This window comes from Micropterus salmoides, unplaced genomic scaffold, assembly GCF_014851395.1.
Source record: "Micropterus salmoides isolate LMB-PRFRI ecotype aquatic unplaced genomic scaffold, ASM1485139v1 Ms_hic_scaffold_23, whole genome shotgun sequence".
Lineage (NCBI taxonomy): Eukaryota > Metazoa > Chordata > Actinopteri > Centrarchiformes > Centrarchidae > Micropterus > Micropterus salmoides.
In genome coordinates, this window is record NW_024041484.1 from 19,867,013 (window position 1) to 19,880,118 (window position 13,106).

At 39.0% G+C, this 13,106-nt stretch overlaps 1 protein-coding gene across 3 annotated transcripts in view; it reads left to right on the forward strand.

Annotated features, from left to right (window-relative positions):
• Positions 1-2,093, forward strand: part of ppp1r12a (protein phosphatase 1, regulatory subunit 12A) — a 55,978-nt gene extending 53,885 nt beyond the window's left edge. For all 3 annotated transcript variants that reach the window (XM_038738662.1, XM_038738661.1, XM_038738663.1), the window contains one exon: positions 195-2,093. Coding sequence is in view for 2 of the 3 variants with exons in the window: in XM_038738661.1 (XP_038594589.1) it covers positions 195-281 (87 nt within the window). In the remaining variant the exon portion in view is untranslated. The remainder of the gene's footprint in view (positions 1-194) is intronic.
• The last annotated feature ends 11,013 nt before the right edge of the window (positions 2,094-13,106 follow it).

Below are 13,106 nucleotides of genomic sequence, written 5' to 3' on the forward strand. Positions count from 1 at the left end.
ACAAGGACTTTTTTTTATTTTTTTAAGGAGAAAGTAAAACATGAGAGATGCTGTGTGACTCCAAAGATTGCTTACACAGACTGCAATTAACAGTTTGTAAAACTGGCCTGACTGTGTATCTGTCGAGACTTGTCTAAGCCTTCTCTCTTTGTGTCTCTTCCTCCCTTCCCTCTTTCCTTTTTATTCCCTTTCAGATGCTCCCAGACTTGAAAGCAGACAACCAGAGACTAAAGGACGAGAACGGAGCACTCATTCGAGTCATTAGCAAGCTTTCCAAGTAGAACAGACCCTCCCCGCCCCGTCTTCTGCACCCCCTAGTCCCCCATGGCAGTGACTAATGGAATTGCACATTTAGATATTAATTGCAACAGACATCAGAGACAAGACTCCTTCTTTCTTTTTTTTCCTCCCCAACTCTGTCTCCCTTTTGCTCCTCCACCACTGCAGCATCTATCCATCCATCCATCCATCTGCCCCCTTGTGCCACCTCCTCGACTATAATCCACCCGATTGTGTGGCTGCTGTCCTGATAGAACCGCTGAGTTTACAGAGCAAAAGGAAAAAGGGTTGTGTGATCAGCATGTAAAAGCATTGTGGGCGGGGAAGCCTGAAAACTATTTAACCAATAAGCCTTAGTTGTACATAAAGAGAAAAAGGAAAAAAAACACTTGCATCGATCTCTTCTCTTCTCTCTGTCACTCTCTCTCGGCTATCACTGAAGAACAGATATTATCCAACACCTGATTTTATTTGTGCCACAATCTCTGATGTAATTTTCTTTTTGTTTCCTCTCCCTGTGTAAGTGTTGTGTGCTGTGCAGTTTCTTCCTCCCTTGCTCTTAAATCCTTCAAAGTGCCACTTCTGCCCCATATCAGCTCCTTGTGGCCTCCCCTAATTTTTCCTGGTGTTTTTTTTTTTTTTTTTTTTTTTTTCTCCCCCTCCCAACCTAACCCTAACCCCCCCCCCCACACACACACACACACACACACAAACACACAGATCACCAAAACGCGCACACACACACACACCCGCCCTCTCCCGTTTTTGTACCTCTGTGTGTCTTCCTCCAAGAGGGAAAATTTTGAATTCTCGCTTTAGCAAAACGAGGCGGACCTGGTGGAATTTAAGCTTTCACTGTATGTGCAATATGCATTTCTTTTTTTTTTTTTTTTTTTTTTGATGCTTTAATGATGAGTCCATCACAAGTAGGATTTTTCACTCTTCCACCGCTTCCATCGCTCACCTTCCTCCTTTTTTTTTTTTTTTTTTTTTTTTTAAGTTTGTAGTGTAGTCAGTTTATACTCTGTATTTCTCACTTTGTTTTAGCAGGTACTGAGTGATGCTGTATATACCTGTATGTATTTGTTTGAGACCAGCACATGGCATGCATTTACGGTTCCCGTCTGTTACTATTAAAAAGTATACAAATTCCAGAGGACAAAAAGGTGTGTTTTAATTATTTTTTCTTTTATAGTCTAAAGACATTGGATACAGTACATTTAGAGCCTCTCTCTCTTACGCGGGACGGCTGGCAGTGTTCAGTGCTTCCTTTTTTTTTCCAGTTTAAAATAAGTGTTCACATAATTGTGAGATAAAAAAATAAAAATAAATATCGCTTCACTACATTTCACTTTCATTGTATTCAGTATCTTGGAAGAGTGCTGTTAATTTTGTTTCCAGTTTTTTAAAGCTGTAGTATTATAGCCAAGGTGTTGTCACTAAAAACAAAAGAATATCTTAGGTATTGCTAACCCAGTCCTTTTTACAATGTCTACATGCACTGTCAATGCCATGTGAAGAGTCTTGATGTCAGGTTAAAGCAAATCGCCACCATCAAATATTTCATGCATCTGAAAACATTTTATGCATTTCAGTGGCCTTTTAAGGATATTTTAGTAAAAGAAGTTTTAAAAAAAAGTCACTGCAGATGGACTGATGACCATCTACTCTGGTTAAGACTTTTGTTGTTTTTTTTCTTTATTTTTTTTCCCGTCATCTTGTAAAATAGGTGTGTGGCTTAATACATGCAAGCTGTGCTGTGACTACCAACCACTGAAGAGTTCATTAAAAATAAACTTGTACATTGTAAAGTTCCCATGTCTGATTATTTTCATCATTTTTAATTATTTAAATGGCTATTTAAATTTGATTAATATAAATGTTCTTAAAGTGACAGAGTTAACTTTTTTGAAGAAGAAAACCAGTTTCTGTCACTTTTTAGTTTTTGGGCAATTTTAGAATATTTATTTTAGTCTCACTATGTTATTGTTTTAGAGTGTTCTTCAGTTGTCTTAGGAGCCATTTAGGCTGTTAAAATTATGACATCTTTTGAAGGATTTTATCATCACACTTCTCTTTGCATCTGTCATATGGTGTTTGTTAACTCATTGTTTTTGCAGCATTTCTTGACCAGGAGACTTGAAAAGAGATGGTTAATCTCACTGATTCTTTCCTGGTTAGATAAATGTTGAATAAAATAAGAAATTTTTAAAAACTCGCCCTTTGATGGACTGGCGACCTGTCCAGGGTGTACCTCGCCTTTCGCCCTATGTCAGCTGGGATAGGCTCCAGCGGTTGACGGATGGATGGATTTAAAAAAACTCACATTTCTACCTCCCCCCCCATAAAACAATAGATTACATTTTCTGCAGTTCTCACACTGCATTGCAAAATTGCATTTAAATGAACAGCAATATCTCTATAGAAACAACATCCCTGTTCCTCTGGATAATCTAACCTCCGTGAAATGTTTTATAGGGACTATTTCTTTGGTAGAAAGTATTTCTCATTAAGGTTCTTTACAGTCATGTTTTCAGATTATTTAGAGTAACCAGGACACTGATTATGGGAAGACACGTTGATGCTGACTGAATTTTCAGTGTTTAAGCACCACAAACATAATTGCATTCATCTCCATTGTATCGGTACTAAGGTAGACATTTTTGAAGCAGATATCTTAAGAGTTTGAGCACATAAAATCTAATCTTTTGTACTTTGGGGGATGCGCCCCTTTAGGGTTGTTGTAAGCATGAAACCAGACATGTATACATGTGAAACGATGTTGATTTCATCTTGTACTTTAAATGTTTCTGCTCAATCACTTAACTGGGAGTAGAGGGCTATTTCACCGCTGCTACACTCCTATCATACCAGTAGATGGTGCACATCATTGCAGACTCAGGTGCACTTAACATTTTGCAATAGTGGAGGGTTTTTTTTCTTTAACTAGTGAGTATACAGTTTTTATCAGGGCAATGTCAGCCTTTTTGTTTAATTTAACTCATCCTCATACTGGATATTGAAGCACTTAACTCACACCCACATAAATGAGCCATGCAGAGAAAGGAGTCATCAGTCCTATTCAGCTTCTTCAGCCCCACGTTAAAATGTTAAATGTCTTGACATGGAGATCCTCAGTCAACAGACCGTCTCAACCATTCTCCTTCTCCAGTGACAGAAGTAACTTTCTTGTGACGGCATGTTTGCGGCTCTACATCAACAGCAAAATGCTGACTGCTGTCCCTGTCTTCCCTGAGCCTAAAATCCCTACAGATGTAGTCATCCTCCACTTCACTGTTCTTTATCCCAGATGGCAGCGGATTTGAAACAAATAAAGAGCAACCCAGAGTTAAAGTGTACACGCAACCATAATGCTCCAGATAATAAGTAAGATTTCTCTTTTTGTGATTTATGTGACCGTAACTGTGGAACTGACTCTACTGTAAGCTCTAGTTTTTGCATGTATCGTCAGTAATAGCTCTCTGGGTGTGACTTGCTGTTCAGACCTGTGATAAAGGGCTCCAACCTTCAGATTAAGCTTCGGGGATATGCGCTGCAATAATTGCCCCGAGTCATGCAAAAGCATCTGGCTTTTTCTATTTTCCATTGCCTCAGCGTTTGGTTAAGAAGTGTGGTTTGTGTCTGTACTGCAACATGGCTGGCCGTGCTTCCTCCATCTCGAGCAGAATGTCTTCATCAGGACCTCGACAGATGAAAAACGATCTTCTAGACAGATTCCTGGCATTAAAAAGTCACTCTGTGTAATTATGGTAACAAATGGTTTGAATTTAATGCTGCCTTTTTTGTATCAGTTGCCTTTTGCAATGGCAGAGAGGACATCATGAGGCTATTAGTTTCTGTCATTTCAGCGAGCCATACATACGCTGAACAAAATTATAAACGCAACACTTCTTCTTTTTTTTCTTTTTTTTTTTGCCCCCATTCATCATGTGCTGAACTCAAAGATCTAAGACTTTCTCTATGTACACAAAAGGTCTATTTCTCTCAAATTGTTTAAATCTGTCAAAATATGTGTTAGTGAGCACTTCTCCTTTGCCGAGATAATCCATCCACTTCACAGGTGTGGCATATCAATATGCTGATCAGACAACATGACTTGGCCACAATAAAAGGCCACTCGAAAATGTGCAGTTCCATCACACAGCACAATGCCACAGATTGTCGCAAATTTTGAGGGAGTGTGCAAGTGGCATGCGGACTGCAGGAATGTCCACCAGAGCTGTTGCCTGTGAATTGAATGTTCATTTCTCTACCATAAGCCTTCTCCAAAGGCGTTTCAGAGAATTTGGAAGTACACCCAGCTGGCCTCACAACCGCAGACCACGTGTAACCACACTAGCCCAGGACCTCCGCATCCAGCATCTGCACCTCCAAGATCGTCTGAGACCAGCCACAAACTGTCAGGGTGTGGGTGGGTTTTTGAGTGGCGTTTTATTGTGACCAGCCGAAGGCACATTGTGCAATACCCATGCTGTCTGATCAGCATCTTAATATGCCACACCTGTGAAGTGGATGGATTATCTCGGCAAAGGAGAAGTGCTCACTAACACAGATTTTGACAGATTTGTGAACAATATTTGAGAGAAATAGGCCTTTTGTGTTCATAGAAAAAGTCTTAGATCTTTGAGTTCAGCTCATGATGAATGGGGGCAAAAACAAAAGTGTTGCGTTTATAATTTTATTCAGTGTATATATATATATGTGTGCATTCTGATGTTTAACCTGCATCTGTTGGTGATGAGAAACGTCGCTCAGCAGGCTTTCATCTACACGTCAGCTCATTCACTTGCAGGGACTTTGAACCAGTTTAATATATTGTGGGTTCACTGATCTGAGGAGTCTTAAGACTAAACTCAATAACTTGCAGGATTCTTCATGCATGTCATCCCTACAGCTGGAAATTAATCCTGCTAAGTATTTTTTTTTAACAAGATTAAGTCTGCAGCCATGCTAGATGCTCTGTGACGCTGTACTTAGACACGCTGGTGTTTTGAGTTAAGGCAAACATCAGCATGCTAACATGTTAAACAGATATATACTATGTTCACTGCTTCTTCATGGACCAAGCAAGGCCAGGTTTCAAACCTCAACCCCATCCAACACATATAGGATGAACTGGAACCTTGACAGTGAGCCAGACCTTATCACCCAAAATCAGCACCCACCTCTTTTAATGCTCCTGTGACTGAATGGGAGCAAATGCCTGCGGCCAGTTTCCAAAATCTGGTGGTAAGCCTCTAACCAGAAGACTGTTGGTTGTCATAGCAGCAGATTAATACCCATGGTTTTGGAACGAGATGTTCAAAGATGTCCACATACCCTTAGCCATGACAGTTTGAGAAAGGGGTCAACAGAAATGAAAAGTACACATGTTTTGTAGTAAATTGGAATTAAACATGACCCTTTAAGTGCTATAGTCAGAACCTGTTAGGCACTAGAAATGTGACCAGTAATAAGTCTCAGCAGGAGCTTTAGAGGCCTAAAAAAAAGGCTGATGATTGCTGGCTGGTCTCTGATTTCTGACAGCAGCAGCTCCACCGTGAGATGACGTGCTGTGCTTTTCTACGCTGGGGATCATCCATAAAGAAGGAATTAGATCTTGGCAACCGCTGTCACACACAGAGTCGCTCACACTCCTCTGCTACTCGTTTTTATTTTTCCGCCATGGCCTAATCTCCCTCTCTCTCCTCTCTTACCATAAAGTGCAGCAAGCAAAACAAACCCCCTCCCCAGTTGCAATTTTAAAACCCCAACACACACCAGACTTAGACACACTGGTTGAGCAAAACCCACCAGTGTGGAAACAAACAGCAGTGGGGTTTCTCTCTCCAAAGACAAACAATGACAAATCGAGGCGTCCCGATGAAGTGACAGCTGGAGTCTGTCACTGAAACATAGACAAACACACTCGGTTGAAAAGCGGCGGCGAGGATATAGAGACGTCTCTTCATCTTTGACTCTGGTGTCACCACCTGCATTCGTAGGACGCTTAAATATCTTGCACTGTAATGTATCACGGGAACATTCAAGAGGTCATCCAATGAGAGGACAGATAACTGCAGTGCTAAGTGATAAATTAATTAATCAAATAGGTGATTGCAGAGAATTTATTAACATTTATAACCAGTTAAGTTGTTTATTAAGGTGAATCTTGTTCCAGCTTCCCAAATTTGGTGCTTTTCTTTATTTTATGTAAGTGAAATTTTTATTTATTTTGGTTTTGGACTGTTGGTGGAACAAAACAAGCAACTGGAAGGAGTTACCATGGGTTCTGGGAATTTACAGCAGGCCCTATTCATTTGTTTTGGACAATTTCTAGATTAAATAATTGATCAAATACCCAATAATGAAAATAATAATTAACTGCAGTCCTAGATACCTGACTAAAATATTGCTTGCAGCCGATAAAGAGCCATAAGGAGAAGTTGGTGACTCCTCTAGCAATTGTAATAGAAATTGTATACAAATGTCTGATTTGTTCTTTGTAGTGCTGCAGAGCTGGGAAGAGGACACAAACCTCATGCACCAAATTGAACTTGAGCGTGCACTTCAGTATGTCATTATGATGATAATAATGAAGTTACGTCCATGATCTAAATGTAAACAACTGTCGCCACCACATTTACCGACAGGTCTTTCAATGCAGGGACTAACACTTGAGAACAACAACATCTCTCAAAGGTTTGTTTACATCAGTATTCTAATTATAGAGGAAAGTAAGTCTATATTCTCAATTGTGATTAGCTGAGTAACACAAAAATGTCAAATTCTACAATTGTATTGGGCCTTTAATGTCATCTTTTTTTTTCCTCTGCAGTTTCATTTGTGTAAAGATTGTCTATACATTTCAAGAAGAATCAAGTGGTAACAATACGAAGCCAAGATGATGCCTTCACTGGCATCAAAACAATGCCACTAGATTCAGAAAGATTCTTATACTTCGTTTTTGTAGCATGTCCAGTCGTCTCAGCAACACAAAGCTAAGGGGAGGATGTTGGCACGGGGATCCATCCAGTCGACCGCCATCACGCCATCATTATCAACAACAGATGGCACCCTGCAGATGGCACTGGGACTTTACTGGGAACCGTTAGAGGCCATCGAGGGGAACGGACAAACCTGTGAGCTGGACAGAAGACTGGATCTTTAGAACAAAGAGGATCCTTCTACAGCACCAGGAACATGAGGGCTGTGGGCCAGGCTCATTGTGCTGCAAAGTAATATGTCAGCCTTTTTGATAAATGTTGTGCCTGTCACTTAGTACTCTCTTATATCTGTAGAGGGTTTTATTTGTTAAGTACACATACAATAAGTTTGGAGAATTTTGGACTCACCACCAGACCATGAGCATGTTCCTATGACTTTCACACTCTTATAGGAAGTGTGTCACCTAAAACTCTCTGTTGTCCCTCTACTTAATGTCCTTCCTGCTGTTGCCAACGTAGCTCACTGCAAAACTCCTGACTCACAGCCATGTAAAACAGAAGAGGGTTAAAGCCTACCGCAGCAGGCTTGTGACAGGAAGCTCAACAGTTCAAATCCAAGGATTACCAGGGAACATGAGCCCAATTCTGTACATACTCTCCTTGCATCACAAAAATGTCCTTTGATTACACTAGACAGCTCCCAATATGATGTCAGCATAGGTGTATAAACTAGGTGGTTTTTGAAGGGCTAACATTGCATGCTTAAGCCCTTTTATTAAAATCACATGTTTACATTACAGCTAACCATTTTCCAAACCAAATTGTATCTTCAGTGGAAACACTGCTGTGCCTAAGTGCAGCCTCATAGAGCTGCTAGCGTGACAGTAGACTCTTATCTTATAGTCTTTTTGTTTAATGTATTTCTTCCATCTTCGAGACTATTCTGTTCAATTTAATATTGCATGAAAAGTGATTGGCAGAATCTTGAAACTTGCTTGAGTTTTCTAATCCTTCGCAGTGAACAAGTTTGTGAGTTGTGGACCTTTAAGCGTGACCTGGTCTGCTTAGGGTTTTTTTTAAAAACAACAATGCAGACTGTGATGGATAACACGTCCAGCAGGTTGTCATGACACATCATCATCTCTCAAACAAGTATGCTTTTTAGTTAAGGAGCTATAAATTACAACATTTTTAACCATTATGCTGCTCAGCATCCCTTCCCCTCATAAATAAAATAAAGGTTAAAGGAATAGTTCGCCATTTTTATAAATATGCTTAATTGCCTTTTTACCAAGAGTTGGATGAGAAGATCAATACCACTCTCATGTCCATATAGTAAATATGAAGCTACAACCTGTAGCTGGTTAGCTTAGCTTAGCATAAAGACTGGAAACAGGAGGACGCAGCTAGTTTAGCTAACAAAATTCATCTACCAGTACCTCTAAATGTCACTAATTATCACATTATATCTTGTTTGTTTAATCTGGACAAAAACAAAGTGTTGAGGCATGAGACTGTATCCATCATCTCAATTAACTCTGTGCAGGAAAGCAAATAAGCTTATTTCCCAAACTAACTGGAACTATTCCTTCCAATGGGAAGGAGGAGGGTTTCTGCATTTCATTTCCAAAAGTAACTTTTACTGGTGACTTTATCACAACCAGAGAGGTTAAAAATGTAAGTATAAATTTGTGAGCTCATAACTGGCTCAAATATCTGATTTGTGTGTTTTTCCAAGTGAAGAAATATAATCATGTTCTTCGCATAGCTGTCAAAGTCTGATTAAATAACATAGTTAAAGACATGATTTCCCGGTCTCTCTCTCTCTCTGCTGCAGAATTCATAATATTCTTAACCTAACTGCAGTGGAGACTATCTGCAGAACTGCTGGCCCACTTGACATCTGTGTGCAAACCCAACATCTGGGAGGCTTCGGAGAAACATTTCTTGAATACTTACTCACTCTTGGATAAACAATTTCATGGGGGAGTGAGCTCCTAGTGTCGGCTCCTCGCTACAGAATTACCCACCTAATAGCCTTTGACTGAAATATTACAGTCAAAGAAATGAAACTGTGCGATAGCAAGACAGTGTTATGTTTAATATAAATTTCATTTTACAGCCATGCAAGCCATGCATTTTTCCTCTTTACTGCAAACGTGTGTGGGTTACAAAACACACGATTAGGCCATTTATTAAAAAACAAACAGCATAAAGCTTGCAGAGAGGGCGTAGGATGGTTTGAATAAATCTAAACATTTGGGAATCCATTACTGGAATGTTAAATAGGGTTTCATTAAAAGCATTTGTGCTGCCCTGGAAGGAAACACTCAGCGACAACCCTTGTGACCCCTCATTCTTTTTTTCCTCCTCAAGAGCAGACAGAAATATGCTAAATATGCAGCAGTGTTACCTGAGTCCTTAGATCAGGGTTTATTTTTAGGAGAGGTGAATCACTCTTGTGCTCCACCCAAGTTTTCTCATTATCTGTAACATGCAGAGATAATGGCTGAATGCCTGCTCTCCCACTCGCCAATGTGGGAATGTGGATGGGTGTCATGTGTTTAGACCTGTATGGCCCATTGACAGGAAACAGCCTCTTTTCACACACAGATATATATATTTGGATCAACAATTGCACATCAATTATAAACTTGCCCTAACGTCAGTGCTCCCTCTGGGGCAAGCTAGATGCACATAAATCTAACGCCAGAAGGCTCATATCCCTTAGCACATTGAACTTAGAGTGCTATTATCCTGGCACACCAGTAAGCACCTATAGCAGGTTGAAATCACAGCGTGGGAAGAAACCTGTTGCGTTGTGCAGTGAGGTAATTGCAGAATGCACAAGGATCGAATATCACTGGAATGACATGCAGAGTTATTACAATGGCGCTTTGCAAAAGCACGCAGCAGTGACCTGAAGTATTTTAGATGAATTATATTACCTCTAAGCTGGGGTCATTACACAGTGGATGGAGTTTGCTCAGTAGTCACTTATTTCGCCGATGTCCAAATCTCAAATTTAAGTACGGTTACTTAAATACAAATTACAGTTACTTGTACTTTTCATTTTACGCTACCTGCTGTTGTTACAGTTCAAAATTTCACATACAAAATATACCATGAGCTTGTAATATATGAGACATTATTAATAGAAGAAACTACCCAATATAGAATTGTTCAATTAGCTCCACATTAACCAACTACAGCATTTAACTGCTGCTTACATATTAATGCTTGTTTTTCATGCCATTTTTCTGAGTTATGTGTGTTTGAATTACTTCATTTGGATATTTCAAGGTAACAATACTTACATACTTTTCCTTGGACTTCTTCTAATGGAATATTTTTCAGTTGCAGTATTGCTTAAGTTAAGAATACCTCTTGTACTACTAAAGCCATGATTCTTTGCCATTTTATGAAATTGTCTTCCCAGCGATTAAGAAGAGCTCTGAAATCACTTCTTCTAACAAACCAAATATTTTCAGCAAGACCTGGGTCCAACTACTTTTTTCTTTTGTCATAGTCAAGTCTAAAGGCCTATAATGAATATCACTTGTTTTTCTTTTTGTCATTAGTTGTGTTTATTTTCTCCTTTTATCTTTATTGTTTTATGAAAACTCTAAGCCATATCACATGCGTTTATGCCCCTAATCTTTTAATGATGGTTTTTGTGTATTGTACTTGAATGTATTATGAATGAGTGTTTTTATTGTGGATGTGTGTGTCTTATGACTAAGACTGATTCATTATACTTGTGGAACGGGTGTTTATGGGATGCATTGTTGTCAAATACCATACAAAACGAGGTCTCCCTTTTGTATAATCTGTCTAAGATTATTGATTGCTGCCTGGAGAACGCCACTTTTCAAGCTCCAGGAGGGTTTTTAGGCAATTCTCCTTCACATTCCCCTGCCATTTATAAATGTATGTGTAAATAAAGAAACCAAATTAAACATTTATAGAGAAAAGTAAATAAAATACATTAAATGGAGCAAATATGACATGAACAAAAGTAAATACAGAAATATAACCTAAACAAAAACAAATAAAAAGACAATAATAAAAAAAAAAAGAAAAATGTAAGAAAAATCATGCTAAGATGTAACTCCTGCTAGTTTGAATTTTTGTTTCCATTTAACCCATCCCTTTCATGGTTGGAAGTTGCTTATTGTTCATTTCACATGTTAGTTGTTCCACACAAATAAAGATATTTATATAATAACATATAAAATGTGTAATGTGAGCATTTTAAAGTATATTTCTCTGAACTTAAAAACATGCGACCCAGGTCTGTAAACTAATCCAACTAATTTTAGACTATAGGTTTTTTGCTTACATTTTGTTTTATTTTTTTTATTAAATTACTTAAATACCATATGTGTATTAAATGTCAAGGACTTTCTGAAAGGCCTGGACTGAAAATGTTTCTTGAAGAACTAAATGTGCACATAAAAGCAATGCATTACTGTCTTTGTGGCTTGTAATGCAGGAGACTTCAACTTCCGGTAAACATTCACATTGCATCGCATTGTAAACGCAAGAAATAAACTTGTCAATCTTCTCATATTGTCCCCAACCTTCCCTTTAGCTGGAATCAAGTGTGTGCATCAGCATGTGTGACGATATGAACAAGGAGGCTCTCCTCTGATCAGAGCTGGTTGGATGAGTCATCTGGTGGCCAAGGGAGTCAGTCTGTGAGATCTGCGTGGGAGAGCTCAGTCGTTGACAAACGCTCTTCTGCAGAAATGTTGCACTCCAACTTTATAATTCTCAAAAGCCTATTGAAGACAAGAAATCAGCGAAACTGTGCTTTCAGTGGAAGCTAGAGTCGTGGAGGTGTACAGAGTCTCTTATAAACACACACTTGTGGCTAATGGAATAAAATTACCGCTGAACTGCTGCTTTCAAGGTCAAGGTCTATCCCACTCTGGAGGTGGAAAATAGTCCATTTCAGTGTTATTCTGGACATTTTTGAAAGGATTTATTCTGAAATAATTTTATATATTTCATATGCCATTCCTTTATGTGAACAAACACTGTCGTGTTGTACACTTTACAAGGACACTTATCAAACACTCATGTTGGGCTGCTGCAACTCACGTTTATTTTCATGATCAATTTATCTCTACTTTGTTTGTTGGTCAGTCTATAAAATGGCAAGGTAATGTTATCTTATTTTGATTATCCGACACTCAATATCAAGCAAAGCAAGAAGTTTAAAAAAATAACAGTACAAAGTGAATAAAAGGCTTTCTTTGACCATTCTCCACTCCATAAAAATAATCTTTTTTTATATATATAACTGATTTTGTTGGACTAAAATTCAGAAAACCAACTAGAGGAGTAAACCAATAAATTGTTTTGTATTTTTACTTATTAATTATTAGATTTTTATTTTGTGTCAGGGTAGGTTATGCAGGGAAATGGGGATTGGACCCAAACACAGACAGAACAGGCAGATGGGTGCGGTTCAAGGATTTATTACGGGAATGAGCTCACAGGTAGGGACAGGTAGGCAGACAGGCGGGTTCTTGTTGACAAATATGACAGGCAGGCAGATACAGATCCAGGTAAACAGCAGTGTCAGAGACAGAGTCAGGTTCATGTGGCTCGAAAGCCAAAGTAAGAGGCACATGGCAACTAGGAATGAACTAGTGTATATGGCTGCATGGCTGTAAGGGAATGAGTTGCCAGGTAACTTCAGAGCAGATGAGGGAAGTGAAATCAGGTGTGTTGTTGGGTGTGGCAATCAGATGACTGAGAAAGGAGGAAGAGGTGGACAGCTTGAGGATGGCAAGTCTGAGAAGTTTAGGTTAAAGATAAGGACAGAGATGTATGAAAGAGTGTGGTGGAAAACAGTGATATTTTGTATCG